Raw genomic sequence first — 26,813 nt, 5'->3', positions numbered from 1 at the left:
ACTGCTCTGTGTGTTGCCATACAGGCTCCTCCATCGGGTGCCATATGTAACGACACCCAATGGAGCATGCTACACATTTTTTTTCTGTTGAATTCATACAGATTGTGCCAAAAAAAGTCCCAGGAATACCTACATGTGAAATCGGGGGCACATAGAGATACAGTAAGGACCCATATGCTTGTATGGGTTCTGTACTACTAAGAGGTTGTACAGAACTGTAATATGGCAATGTGAATGAGCCCTAACTGTAATACCTATTTAAAGTGCCGGCATGCAAAAGTGGGCACATTGCAAGCAATCCATGTCCATTCGTTGGAAATGATTAACTTATCAGAACAGTACAAGCATGAAGTTGGGTAAATACTGTATAATACACGTAGGAGATTTATTAAGAAAAATGCACCTGATTATAGTATTAAATTTAGCCCAAAAATGGAATACATGGCGTTCCCAAAATTTATTAAGCGTTTTAGACACTTTTTATATCTACTTTAATCATTTTAAAAAGTGTTAAGGGGTAGGGCTAAAAGGCACCAAATATAATAAAATAGCTGTAACTGTGCACGAACCATGAGGTGAGATACAGAAGAGAAATGTGTCTGGAATGCTTAGTGAGTTGTTTCAAATTTATCATGTCACGTGGGCCATTTTGATAAATTTGGAGCAATCTGTGCCATTGTGACTTGTAAATTCAGGTATCCCATCTCAGTACTAATAAAACATTTTTACAAAAAATTATGTTTTCTTTGGAACAAAAACATATGACAAGTAAGCACAATTAATACAAAGAAAGAAATAAATGAATTTGTTAATATAAAGTCTTAGGCCCTAAGCACATGTGGCAGATTTTGTTGCAGATATTTCTGCAACTGAATATCATATCCATTCATCTGAATGGGGTTGTTTCTTCAGCAAGCACAAGATCTGCAGCAAAATCTGCAGCGTGTACAGGGGGCCTAGAAGTTAAACTTTATTGGAATGTGAAGAAGGTTTTTAGGGTCACAAGTTGTGTAATTGATTAGGTCCAGTCCACATGCTGTAGACGTCATTGCTCAAGCACCTGAGACAAATCTGGCAGTGGGACGGCTCTTAACTGATTCCTTATAGTGCCAGTTGTAGCTATTTCAAGGCTCTCATCTTCCGCTGAGAGTACAGAGTACAACTAGACTAGAATAACTTCCCTTTACTTATTACAACATGTGTTAGGTCGGACATGGCTTTTCAAAGATCCCACATGAAAATGCTTTACCCGACTTGATGTTCTTTTCCTATAAAGAAGAAACAGATTTTATTGGACGAGTAATACTATAATCAGTTTGATATTGTTTGCAATGCCTCACACACGTACAAGGAACCCCAGCTCTATCCCTGATGTTAACTGGGATGTTGGGCTCAAGGAAATGAACGAAACATGGAAAGGAGCTGTCGCCTGTATCGGGGTTGCAATATTCTTCATTATGACAATTGGCATTATCTATTGGCAGGTGATGGACCAACCTAACAAAAACTGGATCCTGAAAGGTACAGTCAGTGGACTGATATGGGAAAGGAATACTCACACTTTGATACTACAGACGTTGAGTGAAAACAAAACTTACGTGGAGATAGATGTAGGAAACTTTCCTGACATGGAACAAAATTTTGTTAAAAACTTATGCTGGCTCAATAAGACCGACTTTTGTTATACTTGGGATTCTATAACAGATCTTAAGATCACACTAGACCGAAAATTCTCAGCTGGTACTGAGTGCTACAATATTATGTGGACCCCGATACACTGTGATGTTAAATTAAAGGTATGTGTATCAAATAATGACTTATGTATGCTTAAGTATGCAATATCTAAAGGAATGGACATATTTTCTTACCTGAATTTTTGTCTACTTTTTGGGGTAGTGCCAGTCGATGATTGAATTTACCAAATTTTTTGAATATTTGACACTGTAGGCAACAGCACCCTAGATAAAAGAGTGCTGCCTACAGGTAAAAAGTGACTTTTATTTATGGATTTTCTTAATTTCCTATATGTGGGTGTATCATACAAGGTAGAAAGGTAAATGAGGTCTCCATGGAAATGAAAATATGGTTAAAGAAGAAACTTGTACTCACTTCCAATATACTTTTTTGTGTAGATGTGGCCCTCAAGTCTTGGTTGTAAAAGAGTCATCTTTGGACACAGGATACATCTTTAGGGATCTATGTATAAATGTAATGTCCATTGATGTCACTTATGGCTGAGGGTATGCACAGACATTGTATAGTGTCACTGTAACAGTCCATAGGAATACACTGAGTTCTGCGTGAGTCACATCTACTTGCAATTGTCATAAGATTTTAATGTAAACTGATATGTGACAAAAGTCTGAGCTGTGCTTCTTGACATACGGTAAGTGCTTGGAATCTGCATTTGAATAGAGTATGTTAGAAATATAGAACACCTCTTATATTTTGTTTGTTTAGTCTTATGGATAGTTCCCTGCATTAAATGTATTTAGCACAAGTTGTGTGCATGAGTCAGATCCAGTGTAAAGCTCCAATGGTATTTAAGGATTACAGTATTAAGATGCACATGCCCACATTAAGTAAACCCTGTAGTTTGGGTTTGTATTACAGCACCCATAGCTGCTATGATTCCATACTTTACCTCTGTGTGCCTCCAAGAAAATTGTGGAATACTACAATGAATGCCATATTATGGAGGATTTTTTGTGGTAGAGAGAGAAAAAATATGGTGAACCACAAACGGCGCTGCTGGTATAGAGGTGGAAGGAAATTTGAGATATTTAAGTTAGCATATGATTTATTGCAAAAGGCTACGCGTTTTGACGCTGAACCAGTGTCATCATTAGGCCAAGTAAGATGACGCTGGTTCAGCGTCAAAACGCGTAACCTCTTGCAATAAATCATACGCTATCTTAAATATCTCCAACTTCCTTCCACCTCTATACCAGCAGCGCAGTTTATGGATCACCATATTTTTTCTCTTTCTTCCACAAATAATCCTAGCGGTAATTAACTCTAGTTACCGATTTTGAACCAGGCTGCAGCGATTTTATGGTCCTTTTATAGTCCATTACAGAGTTGTGCTTGTGGCTGCACAACCTTAGAAGGTCAGTAAAATTGTCTTTCCTCTGTCCTATTCCCAATATTACTCCTGGTGATCTGCACTATATGGCGCCATGCATTTTTCATTTTTACTTCTAATATTATGGAGGAGGCATTGCTTCTAGTGGAGCTTACAGAACCTTACTGAGGCACCATATGGCGACACCTGTAGTTCCTATGGATGGTTCATGCATTAGTTCATAGGCGATGTTTACATAATGTTTAAAGAGGCTCTGTCATCAGATTTTGCAACCCCTATCTGCTATTGCAGCAGATAGGCGCTGCAATGTAGATTACAGTAACATTTTTATTTTTAAAAAACGAGCATTTTTGGCCAAGTTATGACCATTTTCGTATTTATGCAAATGAGGCTTGCAAAAGTCCAAGTGGGTGTGTTGAAAAGTAAAAGTACAACTGGGCGTGTTGAAAAGTAAAAGTACAACTGGGCGTGTATTATGTCGTACATCGGGGCGTGTTTACTACTTTTACTAGCTGGGCGTTGTGTATAGAAGTATCATCCACTTCTCTTCAGAACGCCCAGCTTCTGGCAGTGCAGATCTGTGACGTCACTCACAGGTCCTGCATCGTGTCGGCACCAGAGGCTACAGTTGATTCTGCAGCAGCATCAGCGTTTGCAGGTAAGTAGCTACATCGACTTACCTGCAAACGCCGATGCTGCTGCAGAATCATTTGTAGCCTCTGGTGCCGACACGATGCAGGACCTGTGAGTGACGTCACAGATCTGCACTGCCAGAAGCTGGGCGTTCTGAAGAGAAGTGGATGATACTTCTCATCAGAACGCCCAGCTAGTAAAAGTAGTAAACACGCCCCGATGTACGCACATAATACACGCCCAGTTGTACTTTTACTTTAAACACGCCCAGTTGTACTTTTGCAAGCCTCATTTGCATAAATACAAAAATGGTCATAACTTGGCCAAAAATGCTCGTTTTTTAAAAATAAAAACGTTACTGTAATCTACATTGCAGCACCGATCTGCTGCAATAGCAGATAGGGGTTGCAAAATCTGGTGACAGAGCCTCTTTAAGCCTTCAGTCAGACATACACATTGGAAGCATTTCCCGTCGTACAGTCTACCGCCCGAGGAGAGATATGGGGCAGTGCAGGGCAGACTGTACTATTTGCACTGCACTGATTGGCAGTAAGAATAATTCTTTAAATATATAGAGTTTTTTGCAGGAGGAAAATTCTGCCTCAAAATTCTGTTTGGGATTTCAAGGCAAATTTTGTCCTTCCTGCACGTCGTTTGCCGCGATTTTCACCGCGTTTTTTGCTCGCGGCCATTGAGTGCTACGGGCAAAAATCTATGCAAAATACCCTTTCTCTGCCTCCCATTGATGTCAATGGGAGGTCAGAGGCGTAAACGCGCGAAGATAGGGCATGTCCCTTCTTTCTCGGGAGGCATTTTCGGCCGGTATTTGACGAGTTTTGCGGAGCGGTTTCCGCGCCCAAAAACTGGTCAAAATACTCCATGTGAACAGGGCCTAACAAATAAACATCAAATGCTTTCCTATTTAAAAAGTGTATATATTGCGTGTTTGATGTGTAAATCTAGGAATGAGAAAACTCAGATAGATTTTTTTTGGGGGGGGGGGGGGCGCCTTTTTATAGTTTGCCTCAGGCGGCAGACCGGCTAGGTTCACCCCTGCTCAGAAGGAAAGCCCCGACATATGCCACTGTATAGGTGTCACGATGCGGGGTGTGGACCCACTGGGCCGTACCGCGTAGCGGGATGGCAGCTGGCCAAACAGGTAAAGTACAGAGTTCAATAGTTCAGTGAGGATACTTCAGCAACGTAGACAGCATAAAGGCAGGCACGTCTGGGACCAGGCTGCGGAAAGACGTCAGGTGAGGCATAACAAACAGGCGTAGACCACAGCACAACACGGCAATAGCACAGAACGGGGTAACACGGAAACTGGATACGGGATACAGGAACAAGGTATACGGGGAAACTGGAAGACACTGAGAGACCATTAGCACGACAAACTTCGGGTAACAAACAAAGCTCTGGCAAAGAGCAAGAGGGCAGAGCCCTTTTTGTAGCCCAGGGCATCCTGGGCAAGATTGCGGACTTCCTGCAATATGCGCGCACTGGCCCTTTAAGGCCGTGCACGCGTGGGCGCACGCCCTCCAGAGACAGTCTCGATGTCTGGAAGTGAGCGCCTCACAGGAGGACGACACTGCAGACAGGTAGGATATCCATGGCCACGGCCGTCGTGGTTTAAGTCAGAACGTCCGGCCGTGGCCATTAACGTTACAAGAGGCATTCAGTGGAGTATAGGTCTCCATGTTAAAAAAATGAAAATCGCGCTATATTTTTTGGTCAGGATTCCTCTGCATAGAAAGCATAGTAGGCTACACTTTCTATACAGCAAAAAAAAAAAAAGAAAAAGATATACCAACTTATACCAGCCCAACAGAGGCCAAAAGAACATTTTTTGGCCTCTATCAGATGAATGGATCCCTGTAGATACGTTTGGCATATACGCCGGGAGCTTTTCCCAGCATATATGCCAAACATAGGCTGAAATGTGATGTGAACTGAGCCTAAGATGAAAAAGGAATGTTTACCAACAAGAATTTTTTTTTGCTTTCCTTTTCAATCTGGTCCAAACAAATACCATGAAAATGTATGCAAAAGTATACCCAACATAGTTGGTGAAGAAAAAAAAATTAAACAAATGTGGCAGCATGCACACTTTTTGTGGTGCTGAGTAGTATAGCAGGTTATGTTGTTCATAACCATCAACAAAGGTATGATATGGATCAAATTCACTAAACTATTACGATAATCCTTTGTCCCCTGTCCTCTTTATTTCAGAAACCTGTTATTATTGGTAAATTACTAGAGGAGCAGAGGAGTAATTTCAAGCCCCTGGGTACAAATGAAAAATCTGTAACACGGTCCCCAACTATCATATTTAACTTATAGCACTGGTCTCCTCATATGGGGCAGAGGGACCTATTAGACTCCCTTAGGCTTCAGGGCTCAGGTGCGACTGCCACCTCTGTACTTCTTAAAGGAACAGTGTCATGGCAAATAATTTATTTTTTATGTTAAAGATGTTAGTGCTTTAATAAAAACGTTTTTATTCATTTGTGTGTTTGTGTTTTACTTTTTCTTATTTTTACACTTTTTCTTCCCTATGGGGGCTGCCATTTTTTGTTCCATTTCTGTGTGTGTCGATTAACGACACACACAGACATGGAGTACGGCAGCCACAGTCCCATAGGGACTGTGAACGGCTCCCGTCCCATTCACGTCCGTGTACGGCGTCTGTGTGGGAACTGCGCATGCGCCGCTCCCACACAGTCCTATTCGAAATTGGCGCCGTCCGGCGCCATTTTCCTGTGGACCGGAAGTCGCGGCCGGACTGTAATATTACTACTTCCGGTCGCGGCTTCCGGACTTGTGCACATGGAACAGCGGCAGCAAACGGAGCGGACGGGCCAGAGGGAGCCGCGGCGGCAGGAGCAGGTAAGAGATTTCAATGTATGTTAGTGTTTGTGTGTGTTTACTACTATATGTAAACCTACTACACTGTGGGTTACCTCAAAAAATGGCGACACGCAGTGTAGCAGGTTAAATCTTTCAAACCCCTCGTTTATCCAGGCACAAGCCAGGATAAAGGAGGGGGGGATGCTGAGAGCTCACTAGAGCGAGGGCTTTTAACCCAATGTTGCAATGCTGCAATTTTGGGAACAGCCCCATCTAGTGGCCAAAAATGGGTAGTATTATAAATTAGAAATAATTTATAATATTACATGGCTCGTGCCAAAAAAAAAAAAAAAAATTTGAACAATGTTTAATCACCCACACACTAAATGTTTAATTTTTTAAAAAAAAACATGTTTTTAGGGCAACACCATGCCTTTAAAGGGCTTTTCCCAGAATCATGAACTATGACCCCACCGCTTTAAACCTCCCAAATCCTCCTCACTGCACACCCCCCCCCCTTGCTGTGAGGAGGAGATTGAATGGAGTGGCGGTTGAGCATGCGCCCACTGCTCCATTCAAAGTCTATGAGAATGGCGGAAACAGCTAAGTGCTGTACTTGGCTGTTTCCATCATTGCCATAGACTTTGTATCGAGCAGTAGCGCGCATGCTCGACTGCCGCAACATTCAATGTCCTCTTCACTGCGGTCGAGCAGTAAAGAGAAACGGCTTTTGGGACCCCTGTTCTCACGATGGAAGGAGGACCGAGTGGTGGGGCCCCCAGCGATCAGAAAACGATCACCTATCCTGTGGATAGCTGATAATTAATGATTCTGGCAATACCCCTTTGAGCGGTCATATTACAATTTAGCAAAAACAGTTTCAAGCCATGTGATTATACCTCTATAATTACACCCCAGGAGAAAAAACTCATAAGTACTGTGAACTTCTAATATGGGCATTTTAACTGCAGCAATGGTAATATATGATATTGGAGCTGGAATTTCTGCAGCTGCTGGCACCAGTCTTCCCTCCATTATATCCTTGTTAAAGGATTTAAAATGTACTTATTCCAATTACAGGACCTTGAAAGAGTCTTGTGATGGGATTTATGTCACTATTCTTTCATAACCTAAGGCAGTCAAATAATGATGACGTGGGAACTATTATTTGACCCGCCAGATATCCAAGATTGGAAGGTCATTGATTCTCTGAATTGGGTTGATGGGTATAAAGTTGCCCAGATTTGTTGGTCTCTTTATTTTCAGACTATGCTCATATCTTGAGTATTGTTGAGGACATCTACCCACTGATCCTTGGAGGAACTCATGTCATCCAGAGCCTGGAGATGAACTGCCTTTCAGTCATAATGAAGTGCTGTACGGAGGTTACAGAACCTGGCAGCACAGACAGCAAGGACTGCTCCAGAGTGGTTGAGATAGTCCGAGAGTAAAATATGTTCTATAATGTTATTATCACCTCATTCCAGAGTCTATCTACTCTGGTATATTCCAATATTATCCTAATTTTTACTTATGCCCATTGATGCTAGTCAGTCAGTGCATCCTTGTTGCATTTGTTACCAAATCTTGACTCTCGGCTTCCACTGATAATGATATTTCAGATGTTTAAAGGTGCACATATCCTTTGAGGTGAGTTCAGATGCCTTTATGCCTTTAACTTAAATGGGTTTAAATGGTTAAATGGCTTTTTAAAAATTAAAAAAAATTAATAATTATGACCTGCATGTGGTAATATAACAAAAACTCCTACTAACATGTTAAATCCCCCAGTACTCCAGCGCTGATGTTACTGAGGCCCCCTGTCAGTCACGGCAGTGACATAGCGCCCACGAACGAATAGAAATATATTATTCCTACTGTATGTGATGTATAGTTCTGTATATGCAATTTACCAACAGGTTGCAAATCCCTTACATAATATTATGTTTCCAGGATCATCTGTGGGAACAACAGTGCCGTGGTTTGTTAACTATGGTTTTCACCGTTAAGAAGTCATGTGAATTGTTAAACCTAGCTAATCCTGTCCTGCGAATTAAAATGCCTTACTGACTATATAGGATCTGTATTGAGGCTAATAGGGTACTTGACCAAAGTTTTTCATTCAATTCATTAAAGAATATTTTCTGCAAGAATGAACACAAATAATGACATTACTGAATACAGTCACTCGCAGCGCTTACCAATATGTTAGATAATGTTCACTGCTGCGTTGTGACTTCCGTTCATAATGGAAGCCGCAATGCTGTGCTACATCAGTCGTACAACGAACCCCATCGGACTTCGTCTACTTATATTGCGGTCTGCCCGGGTTATATACTGTACCTCATCGTATACTGATTAACGCACTCCTCACGTGTTGTCAGCAACAGTATAAATACTCAGCATTGTATATAGATAACCTGTACATTAAACAGAGCAGCATCTTCACTATATACATTAAACAGATGCAATCAATCGAGATTATACAAATTATTAGAAAAAATAAATAAAAATCATTGGTATCCAACGCCATTAAGGAGTCCATAATAACCTGATGGAATTGCAGACTGAAGCTTCGAGTTGTGAACATAGGTTTTAAAATAGTTTTAATTTTTTATTTAATTGTTATTGTGAGCGTTATTAAACTGCTGTTAAGATCCAGATTTATTTGCATCATGGAGAACTTAAGAGAACAGCTGACAGCCTTGTGATGAGTGGCAATGAATGGCAGTCGGGAACAAATTTAATCTAAGTGGCATTTACTGATGAGCATCAAGCGATCAGTATTAGCTGTAAAAACCCTATACCAAAAATTCCTTATAATCTGCCATTTGCATTCAGGCCGGGGCTACACCAAGACTTTCTACTGATTGATTTTAACTCTTGCGTGACAGCTGCAGTCCACAAGATTGCATGCAACTTAAATAGAAACGACACTTTCATCAAACTCTTTATATGTCAAAGAGACATATCAAAAGTTTGGATCGGTGGAGGTCCAGAAGCTGAGACCCCCCACCATCGCTGAAAGGTGCAGAAGTGCTCAGCTGAGTCCTCCTTCGGCTGTGATCAGCGCTTATCATCAGACTGAAGACGGCGGACATAGAACCGTCTTCAGCTTGACAGGGAGAACTGGTCACAGCCGAAGGTGCAGGGCGCTCAGCTGAGCACCTTCATTTCAGCAATGGTGCAACTTTTGATGTTTCTATATGACATATCAAAAGTTTGATGAAAGTGCAGTTACTCTTTAATGTATTCATTTGGACTGCAGCTGTAGCTCAATTGTTAAAATCATTCCGTAGCACTACAAATGTCTAGGAGTAGCCCGGGCATAAAGAACTGCACATTTTGGGGGGATAAAAAAAATCATAAAGAGATTATAGTTAATTAAATTAAATAATTAATTCACATATACAAGTGGTCGAATTTTTTATGGCTATATGTTCCCATCTCCTATGCATTTAGAAATAATGGGATTTCTTGGGTTCAGTTCATTGCAGTTTCCAAATTGATATCCCCCTGGGGCCCAGCACTTAGCAGACAGATCTTGTTCACCAACATATAGCTCCATATCCGGTACACAGATCATATTCTCTTATACACAGCTACAAGTCACAGAACCTGTCATCCAGTGCAAAGCTCTTTAGTCTCTTGTACGCAGATCACATTCACCAATATGCATTTCCCAGTCTCCCGTACACATACTGTTTCTATGAAGCATGCAGAGTCTATTGCACAGACCCCGTCTACCGATATGTAGCTCATTGTGGTCAAAAGGCAGATACTGTAGGTTTGAACTGCACCACCGTTATGAACTTCCTGTTCAGAAGAAGTAATATGCCGCTGAACCCAAAAGGAGCTGATCAACTGGTCTCATATTTTATTTGAAACACTGTGTCTTGGTTGAAACTCCATTTTCTTAATACCATACCCCTGTCAGAGGCGGCTGGTGGTATGTCCTGGTTTTGACTGGACGTAGATCCAGTTGAATACAATGGTGGAGCAGGAAGCCGCCCGCTCCCAACTCCACCATTCACTATGTAACGCCAGGTGTGAGCAGCATCACGCCTGTCTGCACCGAGATACTCATAGCACAGACCAGCGGAGCAGAGGGATAGGAGTGGAGGACCACTCGGCATGGGAATAAGGTTAGAGGAGTATTTTTTTTTTTTTAAGGTACTATGAGGTTATTATACTGGGTATGGGGGGGCAGCTATGGGGACAATATACAGTGTGGGGGCATCAAAGGGGGCATTATGCTGTGTGGGGGCAGCTATAGGGGGCATTATACTTTATTGGGGACTGTGTGAAGGCCATTATAGGAGCATTATTCTGTGCGGAGGCACTGTGGGGACATTATACGACGGGGGGCTCTATGGGGGCATTATACTGTGTGGGCTGAACTGTGTGTGTATGGGTGGGGTTGGAGCTGTGGCTTAACAGGAAAAATTGTTGCGACATTCTTCACCAGTTCAGAGTAGAAAAATAAAATTACAGCTACCTACTGCCACTGCTAGAAGGAATTGACTGAATACAGATTTATACAGCTCTTATTGAACGCAATAATAAATTGTTCTTCAGTAAACTGCTAAGGTTTACACCTATATGAGCAGGGGCGTAGCTAAAGGCATATGGGCCCCAATGCAAAGACTTCTAACCCTATAGCTCCACCCCTGGATTGGATCAGATAAAGCAGCCCAGCAGACAGTATCACACATGATTGTCTTAGATACAGGGCCCCATCAGACAGCATCACCCATGATAGAATTAGATACAGGGCCCAGCAGACAGGATAACACATGATAGGCTTAGATAGAGGTCCCAACAGACATTATCACACGTGATAGGCTTAGGTACGGGGCCCAGCATAGAGTATCACACATGATAGACTTAGACACAGGTCCCAGCAGACAGTATCACGCATAATAGGCTTAGATAGAGGACCCGACAGACAGTATCACATATGAAAAGCTCAGATACAGGGCCCATCAGACAGGAGGATCACACATGATAGGATCAGATACAGGGCCTAGAAGACAGTATTACACATGACAGGCTTAGATACAGTGCCCAACATTAGAATATCACACATGATAGGTTTAGATACAGGGCCCCGCATAGGGTATCACACATGATACACTTAGATACAGGGCCAAGCAGACAGTATCACACATGTTAGGCTTAGGTACAGGGCCCAGCGGACAGTATCACGCATGATAGGCTTAGATACAGGACTCAGAAGATAGTATCAGACATATACAGGGTCTAGCTGACAGTATTCTAATATTTACCCTACTTGCTCCTTTTTCAGGGTCCTCTTAATCTCCGGGACCCGATTCAAGAGCGAGGTGGGAAAGTATATTGTTACTGTAGTAACATGGGTCCGTGTATTTTACTAAATAGGTCACAGTTACTACAGTAACTGTGAATAGACGTGCTGCAGGGGGCCATGGGCCATACTGACTTTGGGGCCCAGTCACAATTGCGACCGCAGTTACCCCTATAGCTATGCCACTGTATATGAGCTTGTTGTACATCCCCTTCCAAAACCATGGGTGTTAATTTTTATTTTTATTATAGGAAATTCTTGTATTTCACAAAAAGTCTTTCTGCAGTCCAGGACTGATAGACAATTCCCCTTGTCAGGAAGATGTGTCCCAGCACAGTGTGATCCTGTCAGTATGTAGGGACACAGCCCTGTGACAAAGGGAATCGTAACACCCATTTGTTAATGCTTGCCCAAAAAGGTCGTGTTAAAAATAGTTAAGGCGCGGCAGGGCGGCGATGCGAAAGGGGGGCCCAAGTTTGGGTAACAGCCCAGGGCCCATGGTCTGCTTAATCCGCCACTGGCTAGGACTACACCTAGACTCTGCTGGAGCGAGAAGGAGAAGGTTGCTACGTCACAGAAACCCCTGTGCATGCATGGTAGGAGTCTAGACCCGACCCGTTTTATTTGGTAAACAGACGTTTGCGCCTGCCGGACTCGGCAATTTCTACATATACATATCTTGTGTCACGGCAGACACAGGAAGTTACATTAAGGGTATGTTCACACGCAAAGTCAAATACGTCTCAAAATACAGAGCTGTTTTCAAGGGAAAACAGCTCCTGATTTTCAGACGTCTTTTAAGCCACTCGCGATTTTCACAGCGTTTTGGTGGCCTTTTTTACCGCCGTTTTTGGAGCTTTTTTCGATAGAGTCAATGAAAAACGGCTCCAAAAACATCCAAAGAAGTGACCTGCACTTCTTTTTCGCGGCCGTTTTTTTCGCGTAAAAAAACTCTTCGAAAAACGCTCCGTCTAACAGAACGCAGTTTTCCCATTGAAATACCCTAATATTGCATTACAAAATCCCATGGTTAGTACAGGCTAGTAAAAGCATTGACCATGTTGTTCTATGGGACAGTTATGTAGTGTGATTTTTAATTTTTTTTTAATCATGGGCATATCTCAGAATGGAGCGATTAAAAAAAAAATTGCTTGCAGATAGCGAATGTGTAGCGACTGTGGCACGATCTGAGAAATTGATAGAATCGCGCAACAAAATGTGTATGTCTAGCCCCAGCCTTATCTGAAATCTCAGGTGACAGAACATGACTCAAGTAAATTAAATGCTGTCACCCAATTTAGACTGGGTTCCTAGTACAAGAGGTCACCACCCGACCAAGGAATTAAGAGACAGTGTAAACAAATTATTTTGCAGAGTTACAGGAGATGGTTCATGTCGATTATTTCAGTAATGGAAGAACCGCACTCATGGGAGAGAGGACATGTAGCTGTGGTGAAAGGAGGAGAAGGCGGAAAGTTTTTTCCACTTTAGACAAATTACTACCGTCTACCACTGCTGATAAAGCAAATTGCTGACATAAGTCATAAGCGTGCCTCACATGGAGATTGAACTACTTCTAAATGTCCAGTGATCCGTATTAGCTAGAGCAATGTGAAAATAATTTGATTTGGTTGATAGTCTTACAGTTTCAAATCAGGAATAATATTAATGTACCACAAAACACGATTACTGTAACAGCATATGTAATGCATATGTAGCAGAGCTAAGTATGTCCATGCAGCGCAACTCAGGATTGTCAGGTTGTGCCAAGCTATGCCTTCTATGTGATTTTAAATAGGATGGCACGATCCATCCCGATTATGCCTTTCTCATAGGGTTTAGGGTCTTGTGGGGCGCGCAGCAGTTTAATTAGTAGTGTGAAAACATATAGAATAGGCACACAGGAAAGCACTCAAGCCCTATGGCAAGCAGAATAGGGACATGGGGCATATTGCATATATCACGATTCCTATTTAAGAAGCAGCTTTTTATGGAGGTATATAGCCCAAACCAAACTGACACATGACACATTCAGTTCTGCTACATCTGTATATGGTTACTAAAATCAGAAATAAATGATATAATAATAAGGGTAATCAGAATTGGTCAAATATCTTTTCCCTATATATATATATTTCTTTATTTATTTATAATTTTTATTTATAATTTTTTTTTATTTTTTTATTTACTTATTTTTTTAGAGCATTTTCGGATGATGTAGGGGGGATTAAGGGTATGTACAGTATACTAGCCCTCATTGCTTTAAAGGGATTTTCCAGCTGATAAAAATGTATGGCCTATCCTCAGGTATTGCAGCCTTTTCTCCTATTGAGGAGAATGGGAGAAAAGGCTGCAATACCTGAGAAATGTCACTAAATGTGTGTCGAACATTCACAATGAGTAAGAAGAAATGAAGGGGACGCAGTGCTCGTATGAGCGCTGCAGCCCCTTCAAAACTGCTGATCGGTGGGGGTCCCGGGAGTTGGATCCCGACCCATCAGCTATTGATGGCCTATCCTGGGGATAGGCCATCAACTTTTATCGGCTGGAAAACCCCTTTAACAATATAAAATTCTACATTTTATAATTTGCAAGTCCTATTTGATCAGATCTAAACAAAATCATTTTACTTTTTAGGATTGCTTTTCAATGACAAATGTATCATGGTATGGTGGAGCAAGCCTCAGCGCTCAACACTGGCCCATGAACAATGTAAATGTGGCTCTACAACCGTTTGTAATCAGCAACCTGAAATCCAGTCCTGGCGGCTATGGATCTGTTTTAGAAAGATACTTCTTAGGATCAACTGGTAAGTTTCAGTTGCTTAATGTATTAGGTTTTGTGAGACCACATGCTGTAAGACCTTGAGTACTACTCTGAGTACTCTGTACTACTTTTTGTAGTCTGTCGTAGTCTGTTGAATACACAAGAAACAACAGTAACTGTTGTACTTTTAATGGCAAGTCCTTGGAGGCCCAACCATACTTTTCCATAACGCAACATTACTTTTAGTACCATAGCTGACCTTTTCCCAAGGGCACCAAATTAAAGGTATGAAACTTCTTAATCTTCTGAGGCCCCGAAATATCACCAGGTGTCCCAACTTTTGCTGTACTATAAACAGCTTTAATATCAAAATATTTAGACCTCCAAAGACCCTCAACCTGCCCCAGAAAACACCGTCCTCTTCACCATTCCAGTCACAACGACTTGAAAGAAAAGAAAAAACACACAAAGAAAATGCTTCAAAGAAGAAAAAAATTTAGGGTTACTCACTCTTCCTTGTGGCTCCTACAGAGTGCCTGATACAAACAAAAGGTATGATCCAGCACGACATGAAGCAATCTCAGGACTTTATTGTATAAACATTAAAAATCCACTCAGCACATAAAGACAAAGGACGAGTATGCTTACGCGTTTCAAACTCTAATTGCGTTCTTAATCATAGCCACTATGATAGACTGATACCCCCCTTTAAATTGACCTAATATAAATGCTCTAAGAGCCCTCCCCTTACCCTCTTTTCTTCTTTAGACATCTGGCTTTATGCCCACCTCCTTGGCCCCTGTGTGACCTCTTAGTGTGACCCTTTTACCCACAATACTAAATGCACTAAAACCAGCCCAGCATAACCTGTTCTCTTCTAGCTTAAACAGGACCTGTCACCTGACCAAAAAACTGCAGTTGACTTCTCAGTTAAATTGCAGGCGCCTCACAGATTCTGATGATTTTTATTTTTTTCCTCTAGCCCCCACCGTTTCTGAGATATCGGGGCCTTTATTTCTGGAGTCTGATATGTAATTGAGGCCATTGACTGTCAAGTGGGCGGTTACCCCTTATCAAGTGACAGGTGTTACCCGGCCATTTGACAGTCAAAAGCCTTATTTGCATATCGGGCACCAAAACTAACGGAACCGATATCTCAGCAACGGTGAGAGCTGAAGAGAAAAAAAAAAAACCGGCAGAATCTGTGAGGAGCCTGCAATCTAATCAATCATGACTGACTAAGCCAGCAACAGGCAATGAGCGTCTAGTGTCTATATTTCTTCCAGATACCTGAATTCAGAAGTCTATTTCTGTTTGCCCTACAAAGTTGCTAAGTTATCGCAGGTTATATAGGGAGTTCTCCTCCATAGGACTGTGGAATTACATATGCAAAAAGTTTTGGATAACACATGGAGGCGAAAACTAACACACAGAACACATACAGAGGCAACATGGACTGATGAAAAACAATCCAATCTTTTGTGGACCTAAATGGTAGAGTGTTCCATAGTTTTAACAAAGAGAATAGTTTACTCTGAAAATTATTTTACTGATTGTTAAAGCAGTGTAAGAAAATGCTTTGGGAAACCTTGGGTATTCTAACATGCTCAGCCAAAGTGGGGAAATTTTGTCTATTACGCCATACTTGGCTCTATGGGGTAACCTCAGCTCCTGCTATCCTATAAAGCTGAAGAGCGCAGTGTATGGAGTCATTATTGATGACAATTTTGAAAATTGTCACAGGTTGTGACAAACTTTGGAATAAGCAAACCAATTTACTTATCTCTATGTATGATATCTCTATGGTGGATGGGAGAGCCGTAACATCTAGATGGGTAGATGTCTGACGTCTCATCTGTGTCAGTGAAACATCTGCTCAGTTATGGCCACCTTTGCTCTTTGTAAGAGTATCCATGTGATGTCCAGCATGGGGAACTTTAACTATGCATGCAAAACAGCTCTACTAAAAGCGTACCCTGTATGTTAACTTAACGTTCCGCTTGGTTGATTGGCCAAGCAGGATTATGTGGGAGAATCCATGTCACTCTATCTATAAGGTGATATAGATGTGGTCTTTTGGTGCCGCTCAGGCAATCAGCCTATTAGGATTCTAAATTAGCATACAGGTTCACTTTTTTAGTTTGCGGGACACTTATTGCGTCACAAACACCCATCAACAATATCTTTGCACATGTCTATTAACATGCCACAAATAGTTAAGGGTACATACCCTTTAAGGAATTTCTGAGCTTTGGAGATAGCTCTGTAAAGTATACAGTATATGTTTGCTCAGGGGCATAGCTAGGCAGTGTTTGGCGGGGCATATGCCTCAAATTTTAAGAAGGAGCAGCAACAAGCTACCCTACCTCTGCCAGGGTATTTAGATACAAAGCTAAAGCAGCAAACTGAATCTATGCCCCAGGTGAAGGAAAACCTAACTACCACACAATAATCAGCCCAAAAGGTACAGCGGAATACAATCCCATTTGTAGATTAAAGGGGTTTTCCAGTTTTAAGAAATTGATAGTCTATCCTCAGGTTAGGCCATCAATACCTGATTGGTGGGGGTGCAACTTCTGGCACCCCTGCTAATCAGCTGTTTTGAAGGGACTACGGCACTCATGCGAGTGCTGCTTCCCCTTTATTCCTTACATGCTCCGTACTGTGAATCGCTGACATACTTGTAGTGGCGCTTCACAGTATTACAGCCTTCTCCCATACATTTTTCCAAAAGTACTGCTTAAAGAGGCTGTGTCACCACATTATAAGTGCTCTATCTCCTACATAATCTGATCGGCGCTGGAATGTAGATAACAGCAGTGGTTTTTATTTTGAAAAACGATCATTTTTGAGCAAGTTATGAGCAATTTTAGATTTCGTTTCTTAATGCCCAGGGCGTGTTTTTACTTTTGACCAACTGGGTGTTGTACAGAGGAGTGTATGACGCTGACCAATCAGTGACCAATCAGTGACATACACTTCTCATTGTTCCAGCCCAGCATGATCCACAGCACAGTGAGATTGTGCAGAGAAAGAAGCTGGGCTGGAACAATGAGAAGTGCAGGACACTGATTAGTCACTGATTGGTCAGCCTCCTACACTTCTTTACAACACCCACTTGGTCAAAAGTCAAAAGTTGGGCATTAAGAAACTAAATATAAAATTGCTCATAACTTGCTCAAAAATGATCGTTTTTCAAAATAAAAACCACTGCTGTTATCTACATTCCAGCGCCGATCAGATTATGTAGGAGATAGAGCACTTATAATCTGGTGACAGAGCCTCTTTAACTAAACCTTTTTTATGTCTTTATATGTGTTGTCTGATAACCCATTTTCAAACACCCTATACCGATATAAATTTAACATGTTATACTGCTACTCAGAATATCTCACTGAAGAGCCAGGTCATACTTGGTGAAACGCGTAAGAGTTAGAAATGAGGGTTAGGTTCCAGTAGTATTTAGGGCGTTCTTTTTAGAACGGGTGCCCAGCACAATACCGATGCTAGTACTAGCTGCATACTGAGAACAAGACCTGACGTTTTAGAGATGCTCTGGCCTAGTTGTCAAAGTGGCTCAGATCCTTACGCTTACTCTTATGAACTTCAAGAACTAACTGTTTACTAGCTGCCTAATATATACCACCCTTGTGATGAGGTTATCAATGTCAATCACTTCAGTTGTCAGTGGTTTTAATGTCATGGCTGAGCTCTGTATACTGCAATATATTTGATCACATTTGATAATTTAGTGTACATTGTAAAGTTTTCTTTTTTTAAAATCTGAATATTTATGTTTATTGGTTACTACTATAAATTCTTTCCCCTAGGATGTCTTATTTTGTAATAAGTCTCATGGTCACAGTTTACCCTTAAAGAATAGGGAGGAGAGCCTTATAAAATAATTGACACTTTCCTAAAATATTTATATCTTACGGAGCATTGCAAATATGAAACAAAACAAAGCGATCATACGTAATGACCGTTTTTTTTCTCCTCGGGGTAGATGTGTCTAGTATGGTATCATTAGTATATTCTATTTCTATAACAGGTGAATCAACAATTATACAAGCTGGCTGCAAAAGACAGTCAGGTCATTGGGGACCTTAGAGTAACTGTGACGTTGTGTTATCATTTCTAATAACTGTAATGTCTTATATGCCGTTTTGACTGTATCATACAAATGGAATTCTAGAATATTTGCAGGCAAAGAAAATGTATCTGAATATTTATGTATGGATATAGTATCTTTTTCTATTAATACTTTACTAATTAAAGCGGACATAGAAGAGTGTAAATAGGGTTAGGCTCAACTGGTCATGTTGTACTGACGATAATAATAATAATCCGAGGCTGCAGCACCAAACTATGTAGTGGAATAACATCCTGGTCCACACGAAGACTGTAGAAAAAAAAACAAAGCGGCCGGTGGACGGGTGCTACCGGTATTTAGATTGGATACAAGGAAAGGTCCAGGCAGTGCATTAAACAAGATGATATTTATGTTTGAGCAACGAGTAGCGAATAGTAGCACCTAAAAGCTATCTATAAAAGATACATATAAATACAATATTTCGCACAGTATTAATAAAAATTGATCATAAAAAATAAAGAGAAAACTTTGATAAAATAGCCGTCGATAGTTCTATAGTAAACAAACGTCACATAAACATATGTGGAAAGAAACTTAGCGTCTTTTTACACTGGCCACTAGGGGCCAAGATTGAATTATGAAAAGTATGAAAGGTTAAACTTGTAACTGTGCAACATTCTCTGCATTGGCATTTGATTTATTGTTATTTTGTTAACCAGGTGTTTCAGTGCTGATCAATCCAAATATTCCAATTTCCATGACGATTGAGAAAAATAAATATTTTTGTGTGGAGACACCAGCAAGCACCGAGAGGTTTCCACTGCAATATACCGTGTGCATTGGAGAGACAATTCAGACTGTTCATCAAGAGATAGGAAACCAGTTGTATAGGAACCAGAGAATGCTCCCAAACCTCAGTATTATCAGGTAAATCCAATTTTTCAACCATGTATCTAATCCTATCAAATTTAAATCCCAGAAGCAAACACACTATTGTAGAGTTGCCAACAGGAGGCAGAATGATGAATGAGAAAAAAAATATAAAATATACATATATATATATGTATATATATATATATTTATGTTGCACACTGTTCAGCCATAACATTAAAACCACTGACAGGGTGGAGTGAATAACTTTGATTATCTGGTTACAATGGTTTCTGTCGAGGGGTGGAATATATTAAGCAGCAAGAGAACAGACAGTTCTTGAAGTTGATGCATTGGAAAACATGGGCCAGAGTAAGTATCTGAGAAACTTTGACAATGGCCAAATTGTGATGGCTAGACAACTGGATCTCCAAAACGGCAGGACTTGAGGGGTGTTCCCAGTATGCAGTTGTTAGTGCGTACCAAAAGTGGTCCAAGAAAGGACAACCGGTGAATCGGGAATAGGGTCAAGTGTGCTCAAGGCTATTTAATACACGTGGGGAGCAAAGGCTAGCACCTCTGGTCCGATCCCACAGAAGAGCTACTGTAGTACAAATTGCTGAAAAAGTTAATGCTGGCTATGATAGAAAAGTGTCAGAACACACAGTGCATCACAACATGCTGCGTAGCCGCAGACCAGTCAAAGTGCCGATGCCGACCTTTGTCGTCTGGCGAAACCACCTACCATGCGTACATTAGCATCAGAAATGGACTATGGGGCAATAAAAGAAGGTGCCTGGTCTGATGAATCACGTTTTCTTTTACATCATGTGGGAGGCCGAATGCACGTGCGTTGCTTACCTGGGAAAAAGATGCCACCAGGATCCACTATGGAAAGAAGGCAAGCTGGAGGAGGCAGTGTGATGATGTTCTTAATTACTGTAGACCAATGTTTCTCAACTCCGACCTTGAAGTACCCAAACAGGTTATGTATTGAGGATCACCTGTTTTTAGAAATACTCCTTTAGACCATCAAGAATGTTTCAATTAACCCCCTAAGTATCCTAGAAAATCAGGGATGCCTCCATTACCTTCTTTACCACTCTAGACCACCAGGGATGTCTTGATCATTATTATTTTTCCTATACAGGATGCCAATCTGGAAATACTATGGGGTTTCTGATTCTGCAGCAAAACTTGAAAGAGAAGTAAGATCGTTCCATAATAAATTGAGGAGGCATGGTCTAGGGGAATGCCTAATATCGCTGAATGAACATTCCACAATGTTACTTTTTATAAAGGTAATCTTGCTTGTTATGTATACATTTGCAATATTTTAAAAAAAGCATCTGGTATCATTGTAATGTAAAATGACATCAAGTTATTGATTACATAAATACTGCCTGTTTTTGTACCTCTCTAACATTTTTATAGCACGTACTGTACATATGCTTGCTACTCGTGTGTTAATTTGAAGAAAGACATCCAGGTTTTTGAGTAAAACTTTTCTGAATGTCACAGTATGTGGTGCCAGCCATCACCTGTCAAGTTTTAACTAAAAGTAGTGAGACAATGGTGCTCCATAGATAGTTATCAAGTACTAACCATTCACCAGAATGCAAATACGTCATACAATCTTAAAGAGGTCTCCTAACATGTCGATTTTAGTAAATATATGTATTCCCCATGAAATAACTATTGTGGAGCAGCTATTCTTGGAACTTTGCAGTATGCCATTCCTCTGATATTCCTCCTGGAAATTTATTAATACAATGTCAACTGGGTGTTACCATTTCCCTTGTCAATAGGGTATGTCCCGAAACAATCAACCCCTTATGAACAGTATCAGATTGTGTAGGGACGTGCCCTATTAACTAGGGGAATGCAACACCCAGTTGCTAATACTTTCATATATTTCAAGGTGGAAGAACATTATAATGAAACAAAAAAAAAAAAAAAAGCTCTAGAATTGTTTTAATATGGGGAATACAATTATCTACTAAAACAGACATGTCAAGCAGATCCTTATTAAGGAGGATATCCTCGATAAAAAAAAAAATCCCAAAAAATCCAGTAAAGTATCCCAGCTCCTGTTAGTTGTAACTCAGTTTTTACACAACTTCAGTACAATTTATTTTAGAGCGAATGCTCCTAAATTTAATACTTTGCCTCTAGATACCAATTTTATAAAAAGGTATTTTGAAAGAAAATTGCATTACTGTAAAAATATTTCCTATCTTATATTTTTATAAAGGACCACATATCAATCACAGACCAAGGTGGAGAGACTCAAAGGCATCGGAGGGATCCATGTACTATTAAGAACCTCAATATTTCAATAACCTCATCTCCGTACCAAAGTGTTTACTCAGAACAACTGCAAGATTATTTGCATGAAGGACAAGACAACTATTGGCTCAGCCTCCGTTCACACATAGATGGCTCACTGGTATATATCATTTTATTTTATTATTTTATTTATACTTAAATTATGCAAATAAAATATAATTAAAGGGGTTGTTCAGTCCCAAAAAATTGATGGTCTATCCTCAGGAAAGGCCATCAATATCTGATTGGTCGGGGTCCGACTCCCGGCACCCCTGCCGATCAGCTGTTTTGAAGGGGCCGCAGCGCCCATACGTATAAGTTTTAGTCTGACCAGATAGATCTCCAATGCAGTGCCTCCATAAGAGACAACCAATGCCTCCATTGTATCAGCTAAAGTGTCATATAAGTGCCAGCCAAAGGGTTCCCATAAAAGCCAGCCAGAGACCTTATAAGTTTTAGTCACTCTCCCCATACGTGCCAACTGTAGTTCCCCCATAAGTGCTAGTCACAGTGCCTTCATAAATGTCACACTACATCTCTAAGTGACAAGTGCAGTACCATAAGTGCCATAGCCCCTTAATAGAGCAGGTAAAGCATTTTACTAACTATGTGATATGTTTAAGGGTAACTAAACGTTCAACAAACTTCTGACATGCCATAGTGACATGTCAGAATTTTGATTGGTGGGGGTCCGAGCACTGAGACCCCCACCAATCGCTAAAACGAAGCGGCAGAAGTGCTCGTGTGAGCGCTCAGCCGCTTCGATTCTGTTTTGCTTTTTCAGGAACTCAATGTATCGGAGTAACGTCGCATGGGTGAATAAATAGCTCTTGCTCTTTTTGGAAGTGCTGCCTCTGTCCATTCTTTGTCTGCTTGATATCCAGGACCGCGGACCAGGTCTAATTGAGGCGTGCACCCACTTGCAGTCCAGTGCTGTGGAATCTTTTTGTTTTGTTGTATCGGAGTATGGACTCAATAGAAAGCCTATGAGCCCGTACTCCGATACATAGACTTTCCAGAAAAAAGCCGAACAGAAACTAAGCGGCTGAGCGCTCACACGAGGGCTTCTGCCACTTCCCAGTGCTCGGACCCCCACCAATCAAAACTTTTTACATGTCCCTATGACATGTCAGAAGTTTGTGGAACGTTTAGTTACCCTTTAAGTCTGAAGCCCAACGATGACTGCAATGTAGAAAGTAGTAAAAGAGGTGAAATACTACTTGATTTGAGTTATACAGTAGCATTAACTAGACAAGAAGCCTCATACTCCTCATGTTTTGTCGTCTATTCATGGCCTACAAATGTCAGGCAATAGATGGAGAACTCAGTCAACCCTATGGACAACATATGATCATTTGATGTTTTTTCTACCCATAGACACCAATTCTGACCAAATGGAAGGGACAGTTTTCTGTGAGACTGAATATAACCAATGAGGCTGCCATTCATTGGTACTTTACAAATGTGAATAATTTAATAAAGAAGCTTGGGGCTGAATACGTCATCTTTGAAGGGGCAGAAGGGAATACATTTCTAGAGCATTCAACCCAAGCTCCCAAAGGATTGGAGGGTGACTCGTATACGGAATATCTAGCAGCAGCAGCAGTTGAAAAGCTTGGAAATTCTGCAATTATTACTGCAAGTACACGGTAAGGCAACTGAAGTCTGATTATCCAAAGACCATACTATATTGACCCTTCTTATAATATAGGCTAAACGGAAATGGACGTTTGGTCCCTTTACAAGTGGGCATGATTCGGGAACTAGAGTACAGCAGGAGAGTGAAAATAAAATTGCTCATTCTAGGGCCATTAACAGAAAATAAGCCGATTATGGTGCTGTATCCTGCCAATAGAGAGAGGAGAAGAGCTGTCTTATCTCTCACAATGGCATACACAGAGATGGGCCCCGTTTTGGCCCCCTTTGCCCTTGAGATTGACAGCACTTTGAGGGCTGAAAAATGTAACACCCAAAAAACATGAAGACTAGGGCCAATCTTCTCTCACTCCCAGGGCTGGCATAGTGAAGAGGGGTGCACTATAGGATGATGGTGGTAGTAGTATTAGTAGTAGTAGTAGTAGTAGTAGTAGTAGTAGTAGTAGTCCCCCGGGCTACACAGTTGGATTTTTGTCTCCCAGCCTCGTGTATGTTGGAGTGCCCTTGATGGTGCAGTGCAATAAGGCAGGAGACAGGGATGCTACTTGGTGAACTCACTTTTACCTTTACTGAAGGCAGACAATTTCCAGCAGAATCACAGTCCTAGTTGTAGCAGAGTTCGTAGGATACAGTGCATGTCTCACTTCTTTCTTTTTCCGTCTTGTCAGCTATTCTAGACATGCAGTTCCCGGTTGCATGGTGCATGGTGCACAAGTTTTTGGTTGGTAATTCTGTCTGTGCTGTACCTAACTATTACCTTCAAGGCAGCATGGAAGCTGGAGGAATTGCTAGGTTAGAGCAGTGACCAAGTTACCTAGTCTTAGGGGTGAGGCCCAAGGAATATTCACCTCACTAAACCTCTCCCCCACCTCCTCCTGAGAGGGCCTCCTTACTTTACCTCATCCTGCCCCAGACTCTACTAACTGACAACAGGGAGCGGTCAGCCACCCCAGGCCGTAGCTCCACCCATTTTCCAGAAGCATCTGAAGGATGCTCTATAATGAACCTGCCCTGTTCCCTGACTCCAAAATCTGCCAATAATTTTCCTAAAGTACATAAACAATTAAGTGCAACAGCATGGAAAACATGTCAACATAATATATACAACTTAAGTAGTGTAAATCCTATACACTACATATGCTACTTGTTACCCCCATTTGGTGGAATTCCCTCCACGGAGATCAACACTTTTTGCTTTATTGACATATCAGTATAAGATCTTTGAATGGCAAGAAGGCTGTGTACAGTATATTATGACAATTGCACTAGATGGAAACATTATTGGGGATATCGGCTCAAGTTGAACTTTACAATATGGCTGGAAAGATCATGGATGGTGCAACATTTCATAACTACAATCTGTTTTTTGTCATCAGATCAAATCACTTGCCACTCTTTGTTCAAATGCATCCACTTCATTCAGATTGGAGCTACCATGGACTAAAAGGAATCATCCCATCTGTCCTGCACTACAGTTTGTTAGGATACCATTTCTTCATTCCTGATGCCGTAGGTAAATGTTGTTCTTTGGTTTTTAACTATTAACAACAATTATTATACTTGTCCCTGTTTTCATTCCTTTTAATCAAACTTTTCCTGCAATACGGCTCCACCCCCTACTCATGCATGACTTCAATCTGACCCAAAATATATTGATATTCTAGAAGCTTTCTCCAACAGCCCACTTATAGTTTTGTGACACGTTTTTTTGACGCAGAAACCGCTTTGGAAAACGTGCCAAGAAACGTCCGAAAACGCCTCCCATTGATTTCAATGGGAGGCGGAAGCATTTTTTACCCAAGAGCGGTAAAACAGTCTCACGGGAAAAAGAAGCGACATGCCCTATCTTTGGGCGTTTACGTCTCTGTCCTCCCATTGACATCAATAGGAGGCAGAGAAAGCGTTTTACTCAGCGCTTTTGCCCACGGCGCTCATTGGCCAGATGGAATTTTGAGGCAGAATTTTCTGCCTGCAAAAAACTCAGTGTGAACAGGGCCTTATGATCTATAGTCCAAAACAGTGCTTGACAATCTACTGTAACTAGAAGAATTTATAGACTTTATAGTCTTCTTTATATATCGGGATTTGAGGGCTTAGATAAGCCTCCAGTCCCCTAGGGGTATGACATTTTCAACAGATTCATTGTCATTGTTCAATTGTTTTGGGGAACCTCAGGTTGCATTTAATACATTGATACCCTTATATCTAAAGATTAATAGAAAGTAAAGCAGGAATAATAAAGAAAAGTTAAACTGTGCTTTATAATTTAAGCATTGCAGTATACATACTATTATAAACCTATGGGGGATTGCATGAAATAACATATGTACATACAATTTTTCAAAAAGATCCAAGACACAAGATTGTTGTTTTTTTAGATGGTGGTACTGTTCTCTACTTTTTGGGTAACCCCTATGTGTGAATGAAGCCTAAGTGCCCCTAGTCATCGTGCTGCTTTGTTCCTGCATGAAAGCTCAACATCCCACTCTTGACACCTGTTATGGGTGGGAGAGGCATTGAGATCACTTTAAACATTCATCCACTTATACAGAGCAGACTTATTCGGAATAGCATTGCTTGGAAAATTCTTAGACAGCGGAATTACCCACCACAGAAATTTATTTCATGCTAATTTTGTTGCAGTGAGTTTATAAACAAGTGGAAAATAGAAACATTTTATCTGACCCAGTATTTTTATATGTAACTATACAAGTGTTAAATCGCAACCGCAAGTAAAAAGAACACAACAGATGTGGATCTGGTTGTCTGTACTACAGTCCAACATTGCAAAATAACTTTAAATACACACGATAATCATTGCGGTCACTTTCAAAAGAGCAAAATATTACTAGGGGAATTTGATTAACTTATTTTCTATTATGCTTGAAATCCACAAAGGAGCTTTCCCTACTCTATGTTTACAACATGAGAGGGTATGATTGAGTCAATGATATCACCAGTCCTCCCCCGATAACCGTGTCCTCTATTCTGTGTTAGACATCTAGAATCTTAGTTCTGTTATTATCAGTGTGAAAGCTGCTTCTCTTGGCCCAGGCAGTAAAACAAACCTAAAATTCTATCACTGTATAGCCAGCCATATGCAAATATATAATTTACTGACATATGGTTTGCACTAATCTGTAATAAGTGGAGCACCCAATTGCAATGGATAAAGTCCAGCAATCCACTCAGAAATACATATATAA

The 26,813-nt window shown here is 40.9% G+C and overlaps 1 protein-coding gene and 1 long non-coding RNA gene across 2 annotated transcripts in view; one reads left to right on the top strand and one right to left on the bottom strand.

The window, feature by feature from the left end:
- Positions 1-824: 824 nt before the first annotated feature.
- Positions 825-24,484, bottom strand: LOC142660377 (uncharacterized). Its single transcript, XR_012850472.1, has 3 exons — positions 24,172-24,484; positions 2,110-2,196; positions 825-1,268 (listed from the first exon to the last, which is right to left on the bottom strand). It is a non-coding gene; the product is annotated as an uncharacterized LOC142660377 (long non-coding RNA).
- Positions 1,332-26,813, top strand: part of LOC142660376 (SITS-binding protein-like) — a 40,285-nt gene continuing 14,803 nt past the window's right edge. Inside the window, exons 1-7 of the mRNA XM_075836988.1 lie at positions 1,332-1,796; positions 14,532-14,703; positions 19,473-19,680; positions 20,774-20,924; positions 21,878-22,072; positions 23,329-23,600; positions 24,984-25,120. Of these exons, the coding sequence (XP_075693103.1) occupies positions 1,332-1,796; positions 14,532-14,703; positions 19,473-19,680; positions 20,774-20,924; positions 21,878-22,072; positions 23,329-23,600; positions 24,984-25,120 (1,600 nt within the window). The remainder of the gene's footprint in view (positions 1,797-14,531; positions 14,704-19,472; positions 19,681-20,773; positions 20,925-21,877; positions 22,073-23,328; positions 23,601-24,983; positions 25,121-26,813) is intronic.

Source organism: Rhinoderma darwinii, chromosome 9, assembly GCF_050947455.1.
Source record: "Rhinoderma darwinii isolate aRhiDar2 chromosome 9, aRhiDar2.hap1, whole genome shotgun sequence".
NCBI classification, from domain to species: Eukaryota; Metazoa; Chordata; class Amphibia; order Anura; family Rhinodermatidae; genus Rhinoderma; species Rhinoderma darwinii.
This window is presented reverse-complemented; position numbering and strand designations above follow the sequence as displayed.